Source organism: Siniperca chuatsi, linkage group LG20 (assembly GCF_020085105.1).
Source record: "Siniperca chuatsi isolate FFG_IHB_CAS linkage group LG20, ASM2008510v1, whole genome shotgun sequence".
Classification (NCBI taxonomy): domain Eukaryota; kingdom Metazoa; phylum Chordata; class Actinopteri; order Centrarchiformes; family Sinipercidae; genus Siniperca; species Siniperca chuatsi.
In genome coordinates, this window is record NC_058061.1 from 3,887,638 (window position 1) to 3,912,092 (window position 24,455).

Genomic DNA, 24,455 nt, shown 5'->3' on the forward strand with positions numbered 1-24,455 from the left:
ATAGATTCTTATTATTTACAATGGACACATCATCTTGTACCTTTCTTCTTAGCAGCTCATTGAGTGCAGCACAAAGTATCACAGCAGCCTGGTTATCTTCTGTTAAACCACATCGTGTCAGAATCAGCATCTCAGAATATGTGAAGCATCACTGAATCTCAATGGTTTTTACAGCCAACAAGTACAAATTAAATCAAATTATAGTTCAGTAATTACCAAATCACCTGATCCACCACATGGGAATCCACGGTATGTTGGGTTGGATGTGTTCAAATAATCACACACAAGGTAAAATTGAGAGTTCAACACCACCGGGACAAAGGGGCAAACACCGCAGTGTGGTAAAGGGCGAGTACGTACATTAAAATAAAAGTGCAACAAAACACAGATTCCAGGGGCCAGATGTAGGACGATGTGTACGCATTTAAAAAACCTGCAGACACCATTTTCCACACATTAACTAGTATATGCAAAAGAGGATTGGTACTAACTATAGGCACAGCTCTGCACCTCACACATAGTACTTAACGGTCCAGTGTGTAGGATTTAGTGGCGTCTAGCGTTTAAATTGCAGATTGCAACCATTTGAATACCACTTGGATCATCCTCCCCTGCCAAGCGTGTAGGAGAAACTACGGTGAAACGCCCCTATCTAGAGCCAGAGTTTGGTTTGTCCGTTCTGGGCTACTGTAGAAACATGGCAGCCTCCGTGGAAGGGGACCCGCTCCCTCTGTAGATAAAAACGGCTCATTCTAAGGTAACGAAAACACAACGGTTCATATTTTCAGGTGATTATACACTAATGGAAACATACTTATAAATATTATATTTCTGACTTCACACTGGACCTTTAAAACCAGTGGTTCTCAAACTGGGGCTCAGGAACCCCAAAGGGTCCCAAGATAAATATGAGGGTTTACAAGAGGATCAAAGGGATTGGACACACACAAATATTTTCTGTTACATAAAATTATATTTATTTTCTCTGACTTTTCTCTTAATTTTAGCTTTTTTCCCTGGTAAAATACTGGATACTTTGATTTCTTTGGGGCCTCTAAAACTCCTTCAAATGAAAATGTGTTTGTGTTCTTTTTCATATTATCTTTTATCTTAAAGTCTGTTTCAATTAAAGTGCTACAAACTAAATCATTGACTAGCTTTTCGTGATGTTTGATAATGATTGAGACGGTTTACAGGTACAATGATGAGTACATAATTAGTTAGTCCTGCGAAGGGAGGTTGGAGACAATCAGTGAAACTACGCCTCTTTTCTTTTCAGTGACCGGTCTTGTGAAGTAATTAGGTGATTAGGGGCGTGTCTATATTGATTTATGGCTAACTGTGGGAGTGGCAGTGAGGTTTGTGCATTTGCTCCCAGTTTCACAACAATTTACACAACTCTGACAGGTAAGTATTTCTGTCTTTGTGCATAGACAGAGTTTTACACATCTGGCTGTTGACACCATGTTGATATCACCCACTAAAACGCTCCTCAGTCGTGAAGGGGAGATGCAGACTGGGCTCTCGAGTGAGATGAAGAAGGCAAAATGTGCACACTGAGTAAACCTGATTTTTTTGTTTTTTTTACCAAAGGACAGGGGCAGAAGCTCAACATATTACACATCCCTCTTCCTGGACGTAATTTGCTCTTGGACGGCTGTCAGCTGCAGAGCGTCGCTCACATCTTATCATCTAACAAAGTGCTTGTGTGGTGAGAGCAGACATACAGTACAGGCCGAGATAAATTGATCGTCAGCGTTCCTTTTAAAAAGAAAAACAGCATAATAATGAGTGCGTATTAGCATGTGTCAGTTTACTGTAGCCACACACAGCGTAATAAAAAGCTCTGTGGTTTATGAGCAGTACTGTAGGAGGGTGACATGCTGAAGCGATCTGTGACAGGGGTACATATTTAAAATGCCGTGTGTAATGTGTGTGTGTGTGTGTGTGTGGTGAGTGCTAAAACTAAACATGAGAAAACACCCTTCTTCCATTCAGTGCATTGAGGTCTTGATTCCCTTTTGGTAATCCTAAATTTAGTATCCTGTAGGTCACAGTTGTGCTAGGGCAGAATCAGACACCATTTTAAAGGAAAAGTCCAACATTTTTTTGGGTAATACACTTATTTACTTTCTTTCTGAGAGTGAGATGAGAAGACTGTTGTCAATTTAATGTCTGTGCGTTAAATACAGATCTAGCATCAGGACGTGGTTAGCTTAGCTTAGCATAAAGACTAGAAGCAGGTGGAAACAGCTAGCCTAGCTCTGTCCAAAGTGAAAAAAATACACCTTCCAGGGCCTCTAAAGCTCATTACTAACACGTTGTATCTTGCTTGTTTCATACATAAAGTGTTGCAACGCAGTAAAGTTGGCAGGTTTGGTACCAATCTCTCTGTACAGACACCAAAAGCTGTGCACCAGCTGCATCTGGCAACCCGTGCTATAGCCGGAGACACTGCTAAGAAGTACTGGGCGGATGGATAAACTGCTGTTTGTCAAGAAGTAGTTCCGGCACTCCCCCTAATACTTAAAGCACAGGCATGAGATTGATATCAATCTTCTCATCTCACTCTCAGAAAGAGAGCAAATAACTGCATTTCCCAACATGTTGAACTCGTCCTTTAACAATTTAAAATTCACAAGTTCTAGTTCAGAGCTTTTACATCAAGGACTCGCTTCTTCATTACAACATACGAACAGAAACATTTGTTAACCACCTCTGACAAATATTTGGCCCTCATATGGCGGTTTTTTGATACTGGTCAATAGTCTAAGTAACCAAGGCAATAATATAAATGAAGTGAGTACTATGTTAGTCAAACACAAACATGGTATTCCTCCATCCCCGTCTTTCATCAATTTTCATACTTACTCCAAACTAATTATGAGATCATATTAAACTGTGCTCAGTCCGAACCGGCCTCCTCTTTCCTACCGCTCTAAATCCACGGACGAATCACTGTTCTGAGCTACAGACGCCTATAAAAAGTCAAGTGAAAATGTCATAAAAAGAGGAGGACCGAGCAACCAGTTAACTAGTTGTGACTCACACATTCATGGCCCCTCACTGTTGGTCATTTCTACGTATGGCACACTTCAATACGACTGCCGAGCACAGTACAGACATGCTACTCTGCCTTGGATCTTTTGTCCCCGGAGGAGCCTCTGAGGTAGGTGTTGTAGAAGAACAAGGCAAAAAGGACCAAGTAGCTGAGGTACATGAGAGAGCCCCACGCGATGTTGTCCACGTAGGACGGACAGCGCACCTCGTGCATCCAGCGGTACACCAGGCCCAGGACAGCCAAGCCCATCACCATCTGCAGGATCTGGGTGGCCGTGATGATCATGGCGCAGGGACGGGGCACCCGCAGGCCGGCCGCCCGGGCAGCGTAGTACGTGTACATGAAAGAATGAACCACGTAGTTCATGGTCATGAACCAGCCGCCGCCCGCCACCTGGTCCTTGTAGGAGTACCAGGAGTAGAGCAGCACGGTGATGTGGTGGTACCAGTGCAGGAAGATGAGGCGCTGCTTCCGGAGGACGATGAACACTGTGTCACCTGGGAGAGACGGGCAGCGGAAATCACTCAGATTAGATTCAACTTCATTGTCATCGCACAGAGTTCAAGTCCTGAGACAATGAAACACAGTTCAGCATCTAACCAGAAGTGCAAAAAGCAGTAAAGTGCTGAGTATGGACACGTGTATAGGGGTATAAACAGAATAAACAGTAAGGGGTAGTTAAGAATACGCTAAAATATATACAGTACGAACATGTGCAGCAGTTACATTAGGCAAAATATATAGTGCAATAATAAGTACTAATAATGGCAATAGTGAAATATTATATACAGAATAGACAGCTGGAGGTATGATGAGTACGGTGCATACACTATATATATATATATATATATATATATACAGTATATATAAATATAAGTACCAGTGCTGAAATTTGAACCTCATTACTTTAGTAACAGCAGCTGAAATGTGTTTGTAGTATCATAAACTCATGTACTGCAAGCTGGTCAACTTTGTTATCTTGTTTACCTTTTCTTTGAGCAGACAGTTGCTGATTTAAATCAACTTTTTGCCAATTTCAGACTTTATTTTATTTAGTTCTTGTACCGCAGCTTGTGTTTGGACAACAGTTTTGAGAGCTTTGGTTTCTTTGTTTAAAAAAAAAAAAAAAAGTATATTTTTAAACTCTGAATAAAAGTATTGTTCAGGTACTGGTACCGAAAACTCAGGTATCGTACCGGCACTAGTATATAAAAATTTGATAACACTTCATTTTACGGGTTATTTCCTACTAATTTCTTGAAGGGTTCTTGAAAAAAAAACTGTTATTTTAGATAGCTACTTTCGTTGAGTTTAACAGCAGTTTTTGATTTCCAGAGGATATTCATTGAAGACCGCGTCATTTAAATCCAAGTAAAAATGTATTCATCGTTCATTTATTTTTGGAAAATGTATTCTCCATACATGTTGAACTGTACGTGTTTGCCTGTAGACTAATTTCACATGCTTGCATGTTCAGCTGACCTGCTGTGCACCGACTAAAAGACTCACAGTTACATTATCTTAGCAGTTAATTGGGATTATCCAAATGGAAGTGTACCAGTTGAACACCGTCTCTAGTTTACTTATAGTTAGCACCAAATTACATGCTTCTTTTCAGGAAGCTTCCTAGAAAATTATTTGGAAATCATATTAATTATATTAATTATAAGGAATTTGCGGACCTGTATAATGAATTATAACTATACCCAGCCCTAACCAGCACAAACATATTTCTGTTAATGGGGTTTTATGCTGCACTATGAGGATACATCAATTATGTTTTTATTAAACCTCAGACAGGCTGTAAAGAAACAAAGGCAAACAGATTATTACCCAAACTGTTCTTTGTATACGTCCATCACAGCTTACACACCGACTTCAGCTATTTACCACAGTTTTCCTATGCAATGAGGAATTATTACCAACATTTAAACTGCACTCCCTTTCAGTTTTACCTCCAAACAGAGTGTTTAGATAAACTGTTTGGCTTGTTTACAACCTGTTTCTTGCCCCATCAGACTTTGTTGTGGTGACATTGCTGTGATCTCAGCGATCACTTTAGTGAGTACAATGTTATAACCGATAGAAACCCGTGAAAGAAAGACCCAAGTTGTCATAAACCAGAATTATCCTTTATTTCTAATTTATAAGGCTTATTTGCAAATAACACTGTGCTTCCCTATATACAGGTCTTGAACAATATAAATAACACACACACACGCCTCTCCGTCGTCTTATTTATATATTTTGTTATATATTATACTATACTCATACTGTACTATATCATATTTTATGCTGTATTATACAATATTTTGTTAATGTGTTATATTGTTTTATTACATTATATACAATACTATATTTCTATATTAATACAGACAAACACTAAGTATTATATATTATTCTGGTGTATGTTGTTATAGTAGATGGTATCATATTACTCTTACTTATACTATACTGACTTTGCTGCTACTAATCACACCACTATGTCACTCTTGTCTTGTAATTTAGAGTTTAATTGCTCTTGTGTGGTTTCTATTTTTATTCTTATTTTTATTTTCTATACTTCTAATTGTTTATTTTTCACTTTTTCTATTTATCTGTACTTATTTCTGTCCTTGTGCTGCTGCAACACCTGCATTTCCCCTCTGGGAATCAATAAAGGCATTCCTTCTTATCTCATCTTACATCCTGTAGTGAACTAATGGGCTGACCAATAGGAGGATGAAGGCATTCTTCCTGACTGCAGCCGAGGAAACATGATCTGTATCAATCATGCACTAATGGATTTTTTTGCCCACTCAGCATCTGCCTCCATTTCACAGAGCAACCAGGTCTCCGTGTCCGCCGGAGAGCATGAAGAGACTAGATTAGCGTGCAGACGGCGACAGCAGCAACACCCAGAGAGGCAGCTCTTAAGATAATTGTTTGCTGATAAATTTACTGGAAAGTTTAAGTGCTCCGAGGAACATACCTCAAGAGATGAGAGAAATGATTTGGTCAGTCAAGGTTAAAGCTTGTGTCTCATTGCATGTAAATATCCTGTGAGCTGATGTAAGAAGTCTGTAACGTAACATCGCTGCGGCTCCCTCTGAGCCAGGAAAGCTAATCTTCAGTGGATTTCAATTTATAGCAAATCATTCTGGATAAGGAATTCAAGTGACATGCCAACTTGTTACCTGGAGTCTAAAAATCTGTTCCCCATAAGCATTGATTTGGTGATTTGCAGGCCAAGAGACTTCTAAACTTTTAGGTTCAAATCAGCTTAGATTTTGTTGAAAGGGTTGTTTCAAAAGCATTTAAATGCCTTCATTTCAACATGTAATTAGGACCTGTTTGACACTGAAATACAGTCATTTAAAATGTTAAAACAACGATTAAATGTAACCTAGACATCTAAAAAACAAATTTAGATCCGTGTTAACTTAGACATCTACATGTCTTTTGACTTACAATACAAATCACCTAATCATTAACATTTCAGTAGCTGTTGTAACTGTGAGTCATGCTGCTTTAAAGACGACACGTGGACATTAAGGACACTATCAGGAGAGATTAGAGGAAGCCTTACCCAGCTCGGGGGCCTTGCTAAGAACAAAGGCGTAGGCCCAGAATTTGCTGACGGGGGCGCTGTAGAAACTGATGTCACACACTGACTGTCTGAAGCCGCTGCTTGTGAGGACGTGCAGCATGTACAGTCCAGTCCTCACTGCCCCTATGATGCTGCAGTGAACACACAACATGCCAACACATTAGCAAACAGTTTAACTCATGTCTAATTACATTTGAGAGACTGTGTTCAAAGGAAATCATACAATTCCTATTAAAATACAGAGATGACACCATCTACGTGTCTATCATCCTGAACTGGAAAGAGATTGTTCAAAATGACATCAGGACTGTGAGATTTTCAGTTGAATGACTCAATATTGACCTTTTAAAATGCAAGATCAAGATCTTCCTATCTGTGCCCTTGGATATGTGTGCATTGTGCTAAAGGTTATGTGCAGGCTGTAGTTCCGTGTTATAAAAAGGTACAATTTTATTTTTCTTGGTTGCCTTTATTGGTCCACAATATTGTAATAGTGACAAGTCTCTCCATACCGTATAAGGACTCAAAGGTTTATCTGCCACATCCTCAATATGTGTACTGAAATGCAATGTGTTGTGCTAGAAACAGAAATATAGAGGATAAAAATGAAAGATAAAACATTCGAAATATATGTAAAAAAAGTAGAAGTAATGTATACATATTTCTTTTCACTGTTTAAATCAACAATATTTAATCTCTGGCAAACTGTCCTGCTCATCTGTATGCGGATGACACAGTGCTGTATTATTTTGCTGATTCTGTACATTTAGCAGTCGAAAACTTCGTTTAACATTCTGCAAGATGCTCCTAAAGACCTGAGACTTGCATTAAATGCTGATAAAAACGAAGTTCATGGTATTTGAACAGACTTAAGAGTCACAGAACATAAATATCTCGGCATCTGGATTGATGAAAAACTCACATTCACAATTCACGTAGATAATCTGTGTGTGCCGACTCAAAAGTTTGGCTATTTTTACAGGAATAAAATAATCTTTCTCATGTTCTGTAGGAAAAGGGTTGTTTTCATGTCAGTCCTGGACTACGGTGATGTGATTTATAGGCATGGACTCTGTTTATCACTCTGCCCTGAGATTTATTACCGGTGACACCTATGTTACACATCATTGTATTTTATATGATAGGGTTGGATGCTCTTCTCTTCAAGAGTGACGTGATACTGGTTTATTTTTTATCTATAAAGGCCCTACCTGGAAAAATACCAAATTACCTCTCAGAATTGCTTCATCACTCAATGAGCTTTATCAGACTCGCTCTACTGATTGGCTATTGCTTCATGTTCCACGAGTTTGATCTGAACTGCTTTTAAAATTAGTGCACCTCCTGGAACAAATTACAGCACCTCCTTAAAATCAATACACTTGTACCTTTTGGCCATTTATAAACTTGATCTTAAACCTCCGAACTTCTACTTGTAATTGTACATTTTAATTACCTTAATTTATCAATCAAATGTATCTTTCCTAATCAGAAAGTTTTATGACTTTTAGCTAATTGTGGTGTTACCTTTCTCTGTTATTACATTTCTTTGTTTTTATAAATTGACTCGATGTCATTGTAAATGAGGATCGCCCCTCAATGATCGCTCGAGTATATAAGTGCAAACATGCTGTGTGGGGGGCACTGCAAAGGATTCGATAAAGACAACGTGCTGGATGAGAATGAGAACATTCAGAGGACAGTGTTCACCATCCTGAGGGAAACAAGCTGTGTATTTTTGTATTTGCACTTTTATTCATTTAAAAGAAAACAACAGTGTTGCAAAAATTAAGTCCCCAGCATACATTCTGAGAAGAGTTTCATATCTATGCAATACTGGTATTGGTTTCTGTCTGATGCAACCAAATCTTCAAGAATCAAAGCAAATTTAATCAAAACAAATCAAATCTGGACTTTCTGCATCTAAATAAATCAAACAGGGAGATCAGTGCCAACAGCCAGCCCTAGACAATACTAATGAAATCATTTTTCCGATGAAATGTACATTACTTATTTAAAAATAAAAAGTCCTTCCTTCCTTACTGTTGCTATTTAACAGCCATTTATTTTCAGGTTACCTCGTTGTATATTTTACAAATAACAGGCTGAGTTTAAGCACACAACATTATCATTCCTAAGGCATCCCAAAACCGGTTTTGTCATTCAGTACAGTCTTTTCATCGCCCTTGGAAAAATGGGATGGTCTCAGTCTAGAGCCCTGATGTGTGAAAGTGTAATCATTCAGTCAGCGCCGAATGGAAAACATCCTCAAGGGTCAAAACACTTCCTAAGTCACAAACTTTAGGCTTAAACGCACTAGTTTTATAACCCATGGCATTGTTTCTCATAAAAAACACGATTCCACGTCCATTGTTCCAGCTCTGCTACAGCCATAAAGACTCAACGTCACTCATCCCTGTTATGTCAATAAAACCCTGCAATCACAGTATCGTGCAATCATACACTGATCCAGAGATTGCAGGAAGGAATTCTACTACTGATCAACTGAACCTACTTTTCTGATTTTTCAAGCACAAACTGTACAAACTCAGTTGGTATATGGTTTCCCCACTGACTTTAAAATGTACAAAATACTATAAAATACTAATTTACAAGAGAAATCACTCCCTTGCTTTGCAGAACATTCAACTAAAGAAGTATGAATGAAATTGTCTGGGCGTCGGGTCAAATGAGAGGCTCCCTCCTTCATTTTCATTGTCCCGACATGTCTATCAATGATGAATCAAAGAAATATTAAAATTTTGACATCTTCACAAGCCGAGCCATGAAGCTGCTGTGTCCCGTAGGCGTTTCTTCTCATCATATTTCTCATTATTTCTAATAATATTTTCTAATTCACGAAGTTGTTTTAAGACTGTAGTGTTACAGGAAAAGGCTGGCGATATTTTACATTTTTCTTATTGTCAACAAATCCCATGAAAAGACACAAACCAACAGCGTTAGTCCGTCTCTCAATACTTTCTGACTTCCTCTCTGTAGCTCTCAGCCCCAAACTCATTGGTTCCTACTGAAGATATACATGTTTAAAAACAGCTCATACATATATATATATATTTTTTAAAAGGCTCAGTAATTTCCTAAAACAGCTGCTCACTGTACTTTTTAGCAAATGTCACTAAAACAGGAGAAAATAGTGCTTTTGTTGGGGACTATTTTCAGCGGTGGATTAATCCATATGTGGTGCTGTAGTGAGTATTTGGGGCAGCAGGACGGTGTGTGTGGGACTGAGTCTAAATAAACTACAGTGCTGCAACTAACAATTATTTTCATTGTCGATTAATCTGTCGATTATTTTCTCGATTAATTGATTAGTTGTTTGATTTATAAAATGTCAGAAAATGGTGAAAAATGTCGACCAGTGTTTCCCAAAGCCCCAGATGACGTTCTCAAATGTCTAGTTTTGTCCACAAACATATTCAGTTTACTGTCATAGAGGAGTAAAGAAAGGAGGAAATATTCACATTTTAAGAAGCTGGAATCAGAGAATTTTGACTTTTCTTTCTTAAAAAAATGACTCAAACCCATTATCAAAATAGTTGGCGATTAATTTAATAGTTGACAGCTAATCAATTAATTGTTGCAGCTCTACTACAGTGTGTGTGTTCATGGTAACGAAGCAACATGTCACCCAGTGCAACAGTGTGACTCATTGATGTGTTTTTAATAGTTTTTGGACAACAGCGGAGCTCTGTGGCTCAGAGGAAGAAGATATATCAGGCTTTGATACACAGATAATACTTGTTAGTAGATACATTAATCGTTGGTTTTGTTCTTTATTGACAATAAGAAAAATATACAATATCACCAGCCTTGGAAACCCCAAAGTCATGTCCTGTCTGCAGACAGCTGAGGGGTGGAGAGGGCAGGTCGGGCCCACTGCTGTGGGATTAAGATTAGAGGGAGGGCGCAACACACCACAGATCCACCGGTGATGGAGCTCCGTGCTCAGGACAGCAGCCCCGCCTGCTGCAACCTGCCAAGTGGGTCACAATCTCTACAAACTCTGCTGGCTGTGATTGTAAAGTAGGCACCATGTTTGGTTTTTCAGTCTAAGCAGAAAACACAGCAGCGTAACACTTTCAGTTACATACAGTAGCAGGTGCTTTAAATATAAAAGTGTGGTTTTCATATGGTAATTGGATTTCGAGATAAACATCACACAAATTACATAACCCTCCAGGGTATTACTATAATCTAGGTCCTCTCATCTAATGGCATGTAAATACAATGTGGTCATCTAATTCAAAAGGGCTTCAGTAAATTCATGGTACACAGCAAGCTATTAAACATAGGAAATAACATAAATCTGTAAATCAAAAGGCTAAATATCACGTGTCAAGGAAACAGCACATTTTCCCACATACCCAGGATGAAATTCTGTGGAAAGATAAGACGACAAAGTGGTGCAGCTGCCAGAGGCAAGATGTTTGTGATACCACTGTGTTCTGCTCAAGCAACACTACTGCAATACATACTGAGTGTAGACACAGGATGGTGGCCAGACATAGCTTGTGAGGTGTAAAGATCCTTTTCATTCTGTGAAAGGTTTTGCCTTTCCTTTGAGGGCACGGATCACACCTTTAAATTCAGTGAGGAATGTGTTGAAACAGTCGCGTCATCTAACTGGTTTCAACATTTTTCAGAAGAAAACACATTCTCAGAGCATATTCCCTCCCTGAACTCATCCTGCACTGGTAAAAGCAATGCTGATCGTCTAATCTTCCTGTTTACCCAGAAAACTTCACAGTCAAACTACTCATCTTTTGTTAACAGTAAATCAGAGGCAAAAACAACCGATGAAGGGACTGAGATGAGCGGCCCTGCAGGTATCGATTGCTGGGGGAAATATTGTAGTACAGCAAAAGTCCAAACTGAGATTTGACTGTTTCTTTTTTTAAATTAAAGCTAAAATAACATTCCACTACAAGATTAACTGAAAGAGTATTTTTATCATCAGCTGCCCCATTGGGACACCAGAGATAACATCATCCCATTGACTGTATTTAAAGATGGACGACATGACAGCTCCCCAAAAGTTAAGCCAAAACATCTGGATCGCCCCCCGGTGGCTGGCTGCAGTGTAGGTCATAAACCCCGCCCCCTCCGTGTTAGTGGACGGGACATGAGCCAGAGATGGTTTCTGTCATTTTAGGTTGTTCTTGATGTTTGTTCAAGTGTTAATTTTCCTGATAAGTTTGGTTTTAATGAGTTATCTGATGCTGTAAAAAAAAAGGGGGTTTCACGTCATTTTTGTACAGTGGGAGGAAGTGGAGACGCGTCGTCCATCTTTATATACAGTCTGTGGTTCATCACATTAAGCCACAAAAAATGCTCCGTATCAGTTAAATATAAAGAGGAGCGTCTGTATTTTTGACGGTATTGGAACTCATACCTTCAGGATTTCTAAATACCCTGGTACACCATAATACCTTGATAGCCCCCAAGCCTCCTCCTGTCCACATGCTTTTGTATACTTTTGGTCTGGGGCTGTTTTTTCTGGGTTGTGCCCTGAGTGTGCGTCCAACTTTGTGGCAACAGTTTGGTGAAGGCCCTTTCCCGTCCCTGTGCATAAACCCAGGTCCATTAAAAGAATACTCCACAAATTTAGCATTGCAGTCCTATAACATCGTCAGACTCACTATGGACAGTTTAAAAAAAAAGATCAAAATCGATGCAGCAGAACTAGAAATATCATCTTTTTTATTTCACACATTCTTCTTCCAAAACCTGGCGCCTACATTACCCACAATGCAAGTCAACTGCAGAGACGTCGGCCGGAGATTCGGGTGTGTTATGCTAGTAGCGGCGAATGTAGCCTCGAGGCTCCAGCAGAGATGAGGAGCTACAGAGGTCACTTCTTTCTCACTCCACACCCCCAGATTTTCAAACTTGTAGTCTTGTAGTCCCCAACTGATGCTGACTCAAGTGACATCACTTGAGGACATTTATCAGACTTCACACAGCTCCCTCTGGAGACACTAAAGGATTTATGCAACTTTTTGTTACATATGCAGTAGTACTCCTCTGTACTCCCCAGACTTTGATGTGTAAAATTGGCACAGTTCCTCTTTAAGAAATGGTTTTCGCAGTTTGTTGTGGAAAAACTTGACCGACCTCAACCCCATCCAACACTTGAACTTGGTGAACTGGATCACCGACTGTGAGCCAGACCTGATCTCCCAACATCAGTGTTGGACCTCACCGATGTTCTTGTGGCTGAATGGGAGCAAATCCCTGCAGCCAGGTTCCTAAATCTGGTGAGAAGTCTTCCCAGAAGAGTGGAGGCTGTTATAGCAGATGAATGCCCGTTGTTTGGAATAAGATGTTCAACAATCACATATGGTTGTTCAGGTGTCCACATACTTTTGGTCATCTAGTGTAGTTCCTGAGTTTATTCCATCTACATGCACAAACAACTCGTAGTACTGAACATAAGATGTTCAGGGGTCCACGTACGTTTGGCCATATAGAGTACACCCCAATTAAAATCCACTCCACGAAGCATCGTTCTTGTTGTGCTTAGTTTCCTGAAAATGACGTTAGTTAAGGAGCTAAAGAAAGATGGCTCACTGAGAAACTGATTTCTGCTTATACGCACAGACTGCTCTCCCCTTAGAGGAATAAAACTACACTCTGCTTTTCACACCTCCACATTTTATGCTCTAATACACAAGAGAAATGAAATGATATTCTGGCCTACAGTTATCTTCAGACGGTTACATCGTGTCTTGTTATGTTAGACCTTCACACCTGTGTAACATACTGCAGACGAGGGCTCTAACTAACCAGCATTTTCATTACCGATCAATCGTTTTTTTAATAATTCAATGATTGAAAATGAATGAATCATTTAGTCTAGAAAATGCCAATGACCATTTCCCAGAGCCCAGGGGGATGGTGTCAAATTGCTTGTTTTGTAAGTTAAAGTATCAAAATATACTTAAAGTATCAAAAGTCAAAGTACTCATTCAGAAGAACGGCTAATTTCAGAATAATGTTATATTATTGGATTATGTTTATTGAGGCATTGTTCATCACTTTAATGTTGCAGCTGGTAAAGGTGGCGCTAGTTTTAACTACTTTATATATTAAAGGCTAGATTAATCCATAATCATAAAAAAAAAAATCGCTTCTCATCATCGTGATTGTAATGTTTCTAATATAAACTGAAGAAACGTGGGTTCATCAACTACTGTAGCGACGCTCGGTTAACATACGTCCAGCTTCGTGAGTCTTCTTCTACCAGATCCTACTGTCTAACCAAGTGTAGCTTACAGGCAGGAACGCTAGTGCTGCCCCTGGTGGTCAGGGGTATTAATAACTCCTATGAGTGATCACGGGCACAATGATAAATATAATTTGACAGCTGTCACTAAAATAATATAGCTATGTGTGCATTAATAAGACAACTGAAGCAGACAAAGTAACACAAAAGCCACTTTTAACTAATTACTTTTATATGCAGCAACTGGTAAAGTAATTCAAGTACTTTTGAGAGAAGTAACTAACTAATTACTAAATTTCAGTAACTTTCCCAACACTGATAACACAACATCATAAGTTATTAGTTGATTATATTTTATGTAATAATAATATGCAAAGTAACTAAAGTTTAAAGTCAATGTAGTGGAGTAAAAAGTATAATATTTCCCTCTGAACTGTAGTGGAGTAGAAGCAGGGGTGGTCGATACGGCCAAAATCTTCACAGTATATGTAATTTTACATCACGGTAACTTCTTTTAATTGGAACTTCTATACAAACAAAAACAACTCCTCCTGCTCTGTATTTACAATTTCACTCTCCTCCTCCATGTTTTCTCGTCACTCTCTTCTTCTGCGGCAGTTGGTAAACCAGCTTAGAGGTGCGTTTCCGCCAGGTAAGCAGTCCTGCTGCCCAAATCACGTTACCTTGCGAGGCACCTGGATTCGCTACATACCCTTCCCCCGAATATATAGCAGAGACACTAAGGGAAAGCTCCCGCGGTGGAAACGGTATTGCCAAATCTCTACCGGTGGACACATTTCTACCGTCGCATGGTATATACCGTCTATACGGTCATATCGCCCAACCCTAAGTAGAAGTATAAAGTAGCAGAAAATGGAAATACTAAAGTAAAGTACCTCAAAATTGTACTTAAGTACAGCATTTGAGTAAATTAACTTAGTTTCTTTCCACCACTGGATTTGTTAGGTATTTTGTCTTGATAAACAACTTAATCCACTTAATCGATTGATCAAATATTACATTTACTGTCAATCATTTCAGCGCTCCAGCAGTCTGACTCACCTGAAGATGGCCAGGCTGAGCGACCACAGCACTAACGGGCGTCGCAGGTTCAGCTTCGGCCTTTCCCTCATGAAGTGCTGACCACCGAACACGAGCGCAGCGTACAGGCCACAGAACATGAACGATTTGCTCCTGTGGAGGACAAAACACACCGTAATAATACACTCATTAGCATACATACACTAATTATTAAACAGAATAGACTTTTATTAGCTGGGACATTTTGAAGTGTTTCTGTTATTTAGCGTAGAGTCGTTGATTTAAACTGGGTGGACAAAATAATAGAAACCCTACAGTTCAACAGCACCACAAACTACAGCCTCCAAAATGATCATACAGTTGAATCAACACCTCTAAAACCGTTTCGACAAACTGATTATAATCTTCGTGAAGGGAGAATTTATTGCAGGACTGTTGTATTAGACTGCATTAGTTTTAGATATAGATTATAAACTGGCAGCTGAGTGTAAAGAAGAATTGGGAACTAACAAGCAGTGTGCAGATAATTCATACCCATCACTTCTGTCTCTTAGAAATGGACTAACTGATCTGATACACCTGCTACCTTGTGGGAATTTCAGCGTTGAATGATTTATTTGTTTGATTCCACCTATAAAGTACAAATGATAAAGAGAAGACAACATTACTTCACATAAAAAGTAGCCAAAAAGCCAATATTTTACTGAAACAACCTCCTCGGCCATGCAGCCCTACATGCACTTTGACCTCTCAGGTTACAAAGAGGAAGAAGACGACTTCCTGCAACAGACAGTCCTGCTAAACCCTGAATCACCTCAGCCAGACGCTGAAACAACAGATGATTAAACAGATCGGAGCTGTTACATAAGACCATTACACAATTAGGGTGAATGGATCAGACAACTGCAATTAAAAGCAAATATGACATGACCTGACTGACTGCTTACTGGGGCCAAGTGTCAGGTAAACACATTAGATGTGCATAATGTGTTTTCAAGCTATAAATTAAAAAATGACAGTTTTATAAAGCCATCCTTCACTCCTGACGCTAGCCTCGTACTTATCCTCATTTATAATCGTCGCAAAGGATTAAAAGAGATTAGTTGTTGACACACTGACCATGTAGACTGAGTGATGAGGCAATTTTAACTGGGCACTGCTCCGCCTGCCTTATCAACAACCGCTGATCCAATTTCAATTACAGCCGGCAGCAGAAAATTACGAAAGAACAGAAAAGGTCAACTGCTGAGCTCAGGCAGAAACAGCTGAGTACTAAACGGCGGAGAAACAGAAATCCAGTCTTTACATAAATAAAGATCATCTGTGAGGCTGTGCGTGAGTCTGAGGTGGTTTGGGAAGAGACTAGATGACTAATCCAGATTGGTACAATACATATCAGGCAGAGTAGATGCTGCTGCTGCTGCTGCTTGACCCAGTTAATGCTACAGGGGGCTTCTGACAGCCGTTCCCAGTCCATCCATGTTGGGTGCATGAAGCCGAAGCCCTCAAGGATGCCCAAGCAGGAACTGATAAGATTTTTTAAATATTTAAAAAGGGGTGTACTGTGGCTGCAACTAACAATTATTTTAGTCTTGATGAATCTGTTGGTTATGTATTTGTTTCGATTAAATGATTGTTTAGTCTATAAAATGTCAGAATATAGTGTTATCACAATTTCACAAGGTCTAAGATGACTCCTTAAAACGCTTGTTTTGTCTGACCAACAGGCGAGAACGCAAAGATATTTCAATCATATAAAATAGAGAAAAGCAGCACATCCACATGTGAGAAGTTGGAATCAGCATTTTTGCTTGATAAATGACTTAATTGATTAATAGAGTATCAAAATTGTCAATTAATTGTCAGTTGATTATCCAGCATTACTCGCAGTGTTGTCTAAAGGCAGAGAGCAGCATTTTTTAGGTATTATATCTACGCCAGGTTGTTTTTTTTTGCAGAGTAAACTAATGAGCCTTAAAATGGCAGAAAATAAAGTCATTACAACAAATCTACATATCTGTTGCACAGTTTACAGAAACAGCTGGAATATGTTAAACCCTTTTTCTCTCATCTTCACTGTTTCTGCTGTTGTCTACCTTTGGCAAGCAGTATAAGCGAAACAGATTAATCTCAGGTGATTAGTGCACGCGTCATTTAAAATTTGATCATGAGTTATGACAGTTTGTCAAAGGGCTACAAGAATTTGGCGACCAATTAAAGTAAAATATGGAATATCAAAAATGAACATTATTATTTTGACAAATAGGACCACGTATAACTTCCTCGTCAAAGGAAATAATATGATAATAATTTGCAATAATTTTATTAGAATTTGAAAAACTGACAAAAATACCAGGGATACCCGTGTGGGGTGTCTGTAGTTTTTAAGAGGCCAGGTCATGGAGTCCAACTCATTGTTTTTGGTTCAGGTTCAGGTGGTTTAAAACAGGCTGTATCGACCAGATGTTACCAATGCACATTAAATAGATTCTGTCATATAATTGAAGTGTTTCCTCTATCAGTTACATCCACAGCAACCTCCGGCCACATTTTACCTGACATGCAGTGAGGTACACAGAGTTTAAATTTGGGAAAAACAGAGTACTGGTTCTGGATCAGTACTCTGCATTAAATGCCATGAGTTGAGGGACCGGTATCGGGAGAGAAAAAACATGATCGGTGCATCCCTAATACAGACCACCTCCGCTAATGTCATAAAAAAAAAATATTCTTTCAAATAAAATATTAACCTTCAGGGAAATAACGTCATATATTTAATGACTGTGGCTGTTATTTAAACCACGTTGACACATATAAGGAAGTTGACTCTGGTGTTCAGTAGCTCTCAATACACACAGTTCCAAGCACGAGTGTACTGGTAGAGATATCTGAGCGTGAGTGTGTGTTTGAGAGTGTGTGTAGCACAGATGAAGAGAAAGAAAGATGAAGAGCTACTGTTGCAGGCTATAAGGTGAGCGACTCATTAATACTGCCCGAGAACAGGAGCTGATACGACAGAGAACACCTCCCTCTCTGTGAACTGCAGTGCTAAGAAGTAACACAATACACCCTTTTAATTACATTCCTGAACTGTGTGTGAGTGTGTGTGTGTGTGTGTGTGTGTGTGTGTGTGTGTGTGTAAGAAAAGGAGAGGTGATAAAGCTGGGTATCGAATAGGCACCTCACGATTCGATTCTGACTCAAAGGGCTGCGATGCGATGATAAAACAGTTATCGATCCATCTTGACGCATCAAAATGTTCGATTTCTATGCATGATTTATTTTTTCTCACTGTGTGACTACTTGCCACTTTTAAAACATAACGTATTTATAACGATCCATAAGCGTAAATGCAGTAAATTCAACATTCAACAGCGGCTCACTGGCCATAATTCTTACTGTTAAGTTAAGGCACTCAAATACCGGCATGTTGTTAATAAGAAACAATAAATAATCAGTAACGCTCCACCTGTGGATAATTCCTGATCTGCAGCTTGTGCTCATTCATACAGCTCCGACCAGCTCAGTAGCTTTTAAAACAGCTGGCTGTCGACAGTCACAAGTAGGGAAGGGCTCTACTGAAAATATGTCTCTGTCAACCCTGAAACGTAAATTTGACAGTGAAGCCCGTCAGTTTAACGCTGCCTGGACTGGCAAGTATGTGTTTATTTTACCGCCATCTCCAAACTCCTGCTATTTTTTATTACATTCATTTGCATTTGTTTAAAATGACCAAAAACAAAACAAAAAGGTTTTGAATAGGCTGCAGAAAATGTCTGGCCCATCTACATTTCCTGGCTTTAAACGCGAGTGTGGTCGCATATACGCAGCGATAAACAATACAGCATATGACTTTGGCTCAGTGAGAGGCTGCCTGAACGCTGTGGGCAATCTCAGGTTCATTAGCAGCCATCCTGAGAGCTCCGCCTCGAAAAGGCGGGGGGGGGGGTTCAATTTCAGATTATTGACTTTTCTGCATCGAGACAATCTGTCAAGAGATAACCACGATGCATCTCAGAATTGATCCCCCCAGTATCGAACCTCAATACTTCCTGACCGAAATGTGTCTGTGGCAGCTAACTCAGAGTATCGAAAACTGTCAAGTACCAAAAGTTGCCTGGTCGGACTCGTAATCTTGTTTACTTCTTCTTTGATCAGATAAATCCTGATTGAAATGAAAAAATTTTAAATTTTAGACAAAGTTAGAAAAAGTGCAAAGTTCTTGTACAGCTTGTTTGAGATGTTTCGGCAAAAAAACAATTACTGAATTATCAAACTAGTTGCCGATTTATTTTCTGTCAATCGATTAGTCGACTATCTGTTTTCTGGGGGGAAAAATAGCACCTGCTATTACTAATCAAGCTCCCCATTAGCTACGCCAGCCACGATTATCTGCCGCAACTGCCAGCAGATACCGATATTGATATTTGAGAGTTTAAAAATCTGCTAATGATATATGCTGTGTGTGATATATATGCATGTTCTCCCTGTGCCTGCGTGGGCATCCTCCCCCTAAAAAAAAAAAAAAATTGAAATGAAGAATAAATTCCCCATAGGTGTGAATGGCTGTCTGCTGGGATTGGCTCCAGCCTCTGTGACCCTCTAAAGGATAAGCGGGTGTTGCTAATGGATGGATGGGACCGATAACAATAAACATTTTTTATAAGGTTCCCTTAAATTAGACAATTGTGACTAAGAAAAATAAATGGTGACACCGTTTCAAAACATATCTTTGGCATTTCTGTACTTTAATTTCTTGTTATTTATACGATATACAGTATCTGCAATAAGCGAATATCGGCCGATTTATCGGTCGGACCCTAGCTGACACTAGTGTTTGTAGACTAAACAATTAATCAAAAATAATCCACAGATGAAATCGATAAAATACCCGCAGCCCTAGTTTCGAAGAAAAACTTGTTTACATTCCTCAAAGTAGGATTTGGTATCGGCACTGGCTAAGTTACGAGCACATACTCTGCCCTGTGGTGATACTGATCGCCGGAAACAGCAAGGAAGCAGTTTCAAGTAAAGGGAGGAGGAGCGAATTACTCATTGCAGAACTGCAAGACTATAAATTGAATTGATCCTGCTGATTTCTCTTTGCAGCAACGTTACACAACGACTCAGCAGAATGCTGAAGCAGGTCCAAACCCTGTGCAAAAAAAAACAACAAAAAAACTAGCCAAGCTCCCCTGCTGTTATTCACTTGTTACTCTTTAAAAAAAAGGTGTCTACTTCTTTCACGCTGTGTGCACAATGTGGAGCCCCGGGGCCAGTTTGGAGGAGGAATGGGATGTGTTTGGCCGGCCCTGCACTTTCCCCTGAGCTTTATGGGGCTTCACTTGACAGCTTACTTGCTTCTGTAGCAGAAAGACAGCTGCATTAAGGGTTCAGCCTTGCACAGCCTTATTAGTGTGAGGCTAAAAAATGTGATCTTACTAGGTTTCCCTTGTGGATGGGCTCAGTGAGGGGTCACGCCCTCTTTACAAGACACTTAATTGGACGATGAGGAAGGCGTCTATGCAAGCAGTGATTCAACATTTTTGCTTTGTGTGTATACAGCTGACAACATATTTGTGGTGCATACTCAGTAGCCAAAGCAATATTTATTTTTCATGCATGCAGATTACATGTTCTTTTTATTTAAATGCCTGTTATTAAGTTTTCATTCGGGCCAAGCCTGGCCTATGGGAGCACGGATGAAACTCATATCGTGCATCCTCAATGACGTTTGAATTAAAGCGGGTAAAATGGGATTCCCCGGTTTCTTAAACTAACTTCAGCTCATTCTGATGGGTTTTAGCCTGTGATGCGACACATTAACGTGCACGTCAATGGAGGGAGATGTGACCAGTTTAAAGATGTAAGACCCCGAGCAGCCCTGACAGGGGTAACGTTCACCGCCCGCCACAGTCTGTCGGGGATGGGGAGGAGGACCACGCCGACATTTTTATCTTATCATCTGCCATTTCTAGTGGCTAATATTATCCTACATACCAGTTTTCCTGCATCCATTCCAGGGCTCGTCTTTCGTCGAAACGCCGCTCGAAATCGTACTCCGCCGGCGGGGAACTGAGCTCAGTATCGTTCATCTTTTTTTTTTTTTTATCAGCCTTTCTTCCGCTGGACGTTTTAGGAGGATTTGGAGGGATGTGACCGCGCCGAACCGGCCTACTGACAGCGAACAGTCCGACTGCTGCTCGTTTATCCGGATGATATTAGCTGGATTATCACCGGTTAGAGTTTGGGATGACGGGATGATGCGGTACCACCAGATGCACTTCCCCACCGTCACTCGCTTTCTCGCAAGGCCGGCAAGCTAGCTAAAATAAATAATGCTATTCCGGTTTGGATTTTCAAAATAAAACGTGTCGGAGCGATGACGCAACGTATGACTGTGCCATTGTTTTGGGCCCTTTATACTGGCAGCTTTTAATGCTTTTAATATACGCTATATTCACACTTTTTTTTTAGTTTTGTGGTATTTATATGGGCTCAGATATGGGTCAATGCGATTTTGAGCTTGTGAAATTATATAGAGAAATAATTTCAAAGCCTGCGGGTTGTATATCACCCTTTGTAAACCTATGAAAAAACCTTGCATATGCTAACACCACAAGGTAGAAATGCTAAAAATGTCATATGATTAAGTAATGTCGAAATATATTATAGTACAGTATAACATATTAGCATAATAAAGTACAGTACGATATAGTATGGAATATATAATTATAAAGGTGAAATGTAGTAATAACATAATAGTATAGTACTGCAATATAGCATAGAATAAAAAATATAATATGGTATAGTGTGAATATAGTATAAGTAAGATAATAAATATAGTATAAAATGTAATAAAATATAATAAATATTATATGTATTTGGTGTACAGTCTGATGGTAGTGGGTACATATGAGCGCCTGAAGTGCTCCGTTTTGTATCTAGGTGGTATGATCTAACGTTTTATAGTTTAAAAGGAGTTATAAATTACTCAATAAATTAATCAATAAATGGAAATGATTATTCGTTGCAGTCCCAACTTTTATTGTGAAAGTAGAATCGTATATTTCCTGTACCTCGCGCTGTTACTGTGCGGTGCACTTTCTCTCTTCCTCGAGCTCGAGCATGTAGTGATGCAAGTTTGTATCTCTGCAGACCGGAGACTTTGAGAGGTCGTGGTAACTGTCAATCATGTTTTCATTTGGCCAATCAGTGGCTTACAATCCACTGTCACAAAAACTAATTTCACCAATACGCCGCCTGAACCAGTTGTCAATCACTGTTTATCTCAGCGAATCATTTCTAAGTATTATACGGGGGGCGGTACACAAACAAATCACGCACCATAGTACCAGACAATTTTTCAACTAGCTAGTGCGTTAGCTAGCTAACGCTTTCTGCTTATGGCTTATCAACTCCTTGATCATAACAGAATATAGTAACTTTCACCACTGCTCATTTTCGAAAGGCCACCGCAAGAAAACCTGTTCTTTGTTTATATTATCAAACAAACAATGGATCGTAGATGTTTGTTTCTGGCTTCCAGCATTAGCTAGCTAGCCTTCATTTTCCCAGGATCGTTTCCGGTGGGCGGAGAGGGGCCCAACTGCAGCCCGCCCTCCTGAGGCCACTGGAGCCAATGGGGTTTGAGCATGCGTAGTAGTGTTCCGTTGTATGAAGTTGGCTACGTAAACTTTCACTTATTTCACCTTAGCAGTCCACAGAAGTCTGTTTCTGAACAAATTTGAGACGAGAAATAAGCATTTCAGTTGCTAAAACGTCACTCATATTAGATCTACAATGCCTAATTTAAAAGTTTGTTCTGACTTTCGTAAGGCACTTCCGGTTTCCACTGCCTTTCTAGCCTGTTAGCTTACTACTGTTGTTTCCCATAGAGGTTAGCGAGTTAGCTAACATTAGCCGCCAGCGTCTAGCTATCCCAACAAAACTCGCGACGCCAGATTACTAAAATGAGCAGTGGTGAAAGTTACTATACTCTGTTATGATCAAAAGTTCTCTACTTCCACTTAAAAATGTTGATTAAAATGTTGCTGTGTGTTGATCCTTTGACTAGAGAAACAAGGCAACTTTGCTTCATGTCGACCTCCCTATGAAAAAGATGATTAGCATGAATTAAAAACCGACTGACAACTGGTTCAGGCTGCTTATTGGTGAAATATGTTTTTGGGTCAACAAAATGTCAGACTTTAAAACGGTTCGTTTCCCATTTCCAACCCACAGTCAACGTTGTTTTTTTCAAAACCATGATCGCCATCTTTCCCTAACCTTAACCGCATAGTTATTATGGTAACCATGACAACACTGGTTCCCTACCGTTTAAGGAAGTAGGGTTTTTAACCCAAACCACAATGTTTCCCTAAATTTAACCAAGTTGTTTCTGTGCCTAACCAAACCTTAACCACGGTGTGGTCACATCATAAAACTACTTTTATTTTTCAGCAGTGATTTGTATCAGTGCCTTTTCCAGCAGGGATGGAGGGTGGATTTAGGTGAAAAGAAAATACTGCTTAAAAATTATTGAAAATAATCTGATGGCAGACTGAGCTACTAGACCTGCGTCCAGGTAGAAGAAGAGTCGGCATACATGCACAGGGGAGAGTCCATCCAGGGGGTCAGCGTGGACATTGTAGAGGATTACAAGTACCTGGGAGTACACATGGACAATAAACTGGACTGGGCTAAGAACACTCAGGCTGTTTACAGGAAGGGCCAGAGCCCCCTTTATTTTCTGAGGAGGCTGAGGTCCTTCAGAATCTGCCGGACAATGCTGAGGATGTTTTATGAGTCTGTGGTGGCCAGTGCTATCCTGTATGCTGTTGCATGCTGGGGCAGCAGGCTGAGGGTAGCGGACGCCAACAGACTCAACAAACTGATCCGTAAGGCCGGTGACATTGTGGGGGTGGAGCTGGACTCTGGCGGTGGTGTCAGAGAGGAGGATGCTGGCCAAACTACACGCCATCTTGGACAGCGTCTCCCACCCGCTCCATGACGTGCTGGTCAAACAAAGGAGCACCTTCAGCTGAAGACTCATCCTCCCACAATGCACCACAGAGCGCCACAGGAAGTCATTCCTGCCTGTGGCCATCAGACTCTTTAACTCCTCCCTCTAAGTGTCAGTCTGTATGACCCTAGGTCACTAAACTGGACATTGGATCATTAACATCTCTGCAATACTTGAAATAATTGTGCAATATTCTGTGTTAATACCCCCGTGCAATATACTCTTTTCAGTTTAAAATTCCCTATTTATTGATATTGATATTTTTACTGCTGTGCAATATCTTCCGTCTCATTATAATCTTAATAAGCTACATTTAACTTGAAAGTTTATGCACTATTACCTTATACCATATTATCATAAACTGGTAAAAAGTACTTCAAACTTATTTTATTTTATACTCACTTGGTACTTAATTTATTTTCTGACCTGTATTATAGTGTATTATATTTTTTGCTTAGTACTTCTATCCCTGTGCGCACTGACGTGACAGTGA

At 39.8% G+C, this 24,455-nt stretch overlaps 1 protein-coding gene across 1 annotated transcript; it reads right to left on the reverse strand.

Annotated features, from left to right (window-relative positions):
- Positions 1-748: 748 nt before the first annotated feature.
- LOC122868229 (elongation of very long chain fatty acids protein 6-like) lies at positions 749-21,359 on the reverse strand. The gene is made up of 4 exons (XM_044180092.1): positions 20,938-21,359; positions 14,959-15,090; positions 6,630-6,781; positions 749-3,558 (listed from the first exon to the last, which is right to left on the reverse strand). Exons 1-4 carry the CDS (start codon positions 21,030-21,032, stop codon positions 3,128-3,130), a joined length of 810 nt encoding a protein of 269 aa, XP_044036027.1. The 5' UTR covers positions 21,033-21,359; the 3' UTR covers positions 749-3,127.
- Between the last annotated feature and the right edge of the window lie 3,096 nt (positions 21,360-24,455).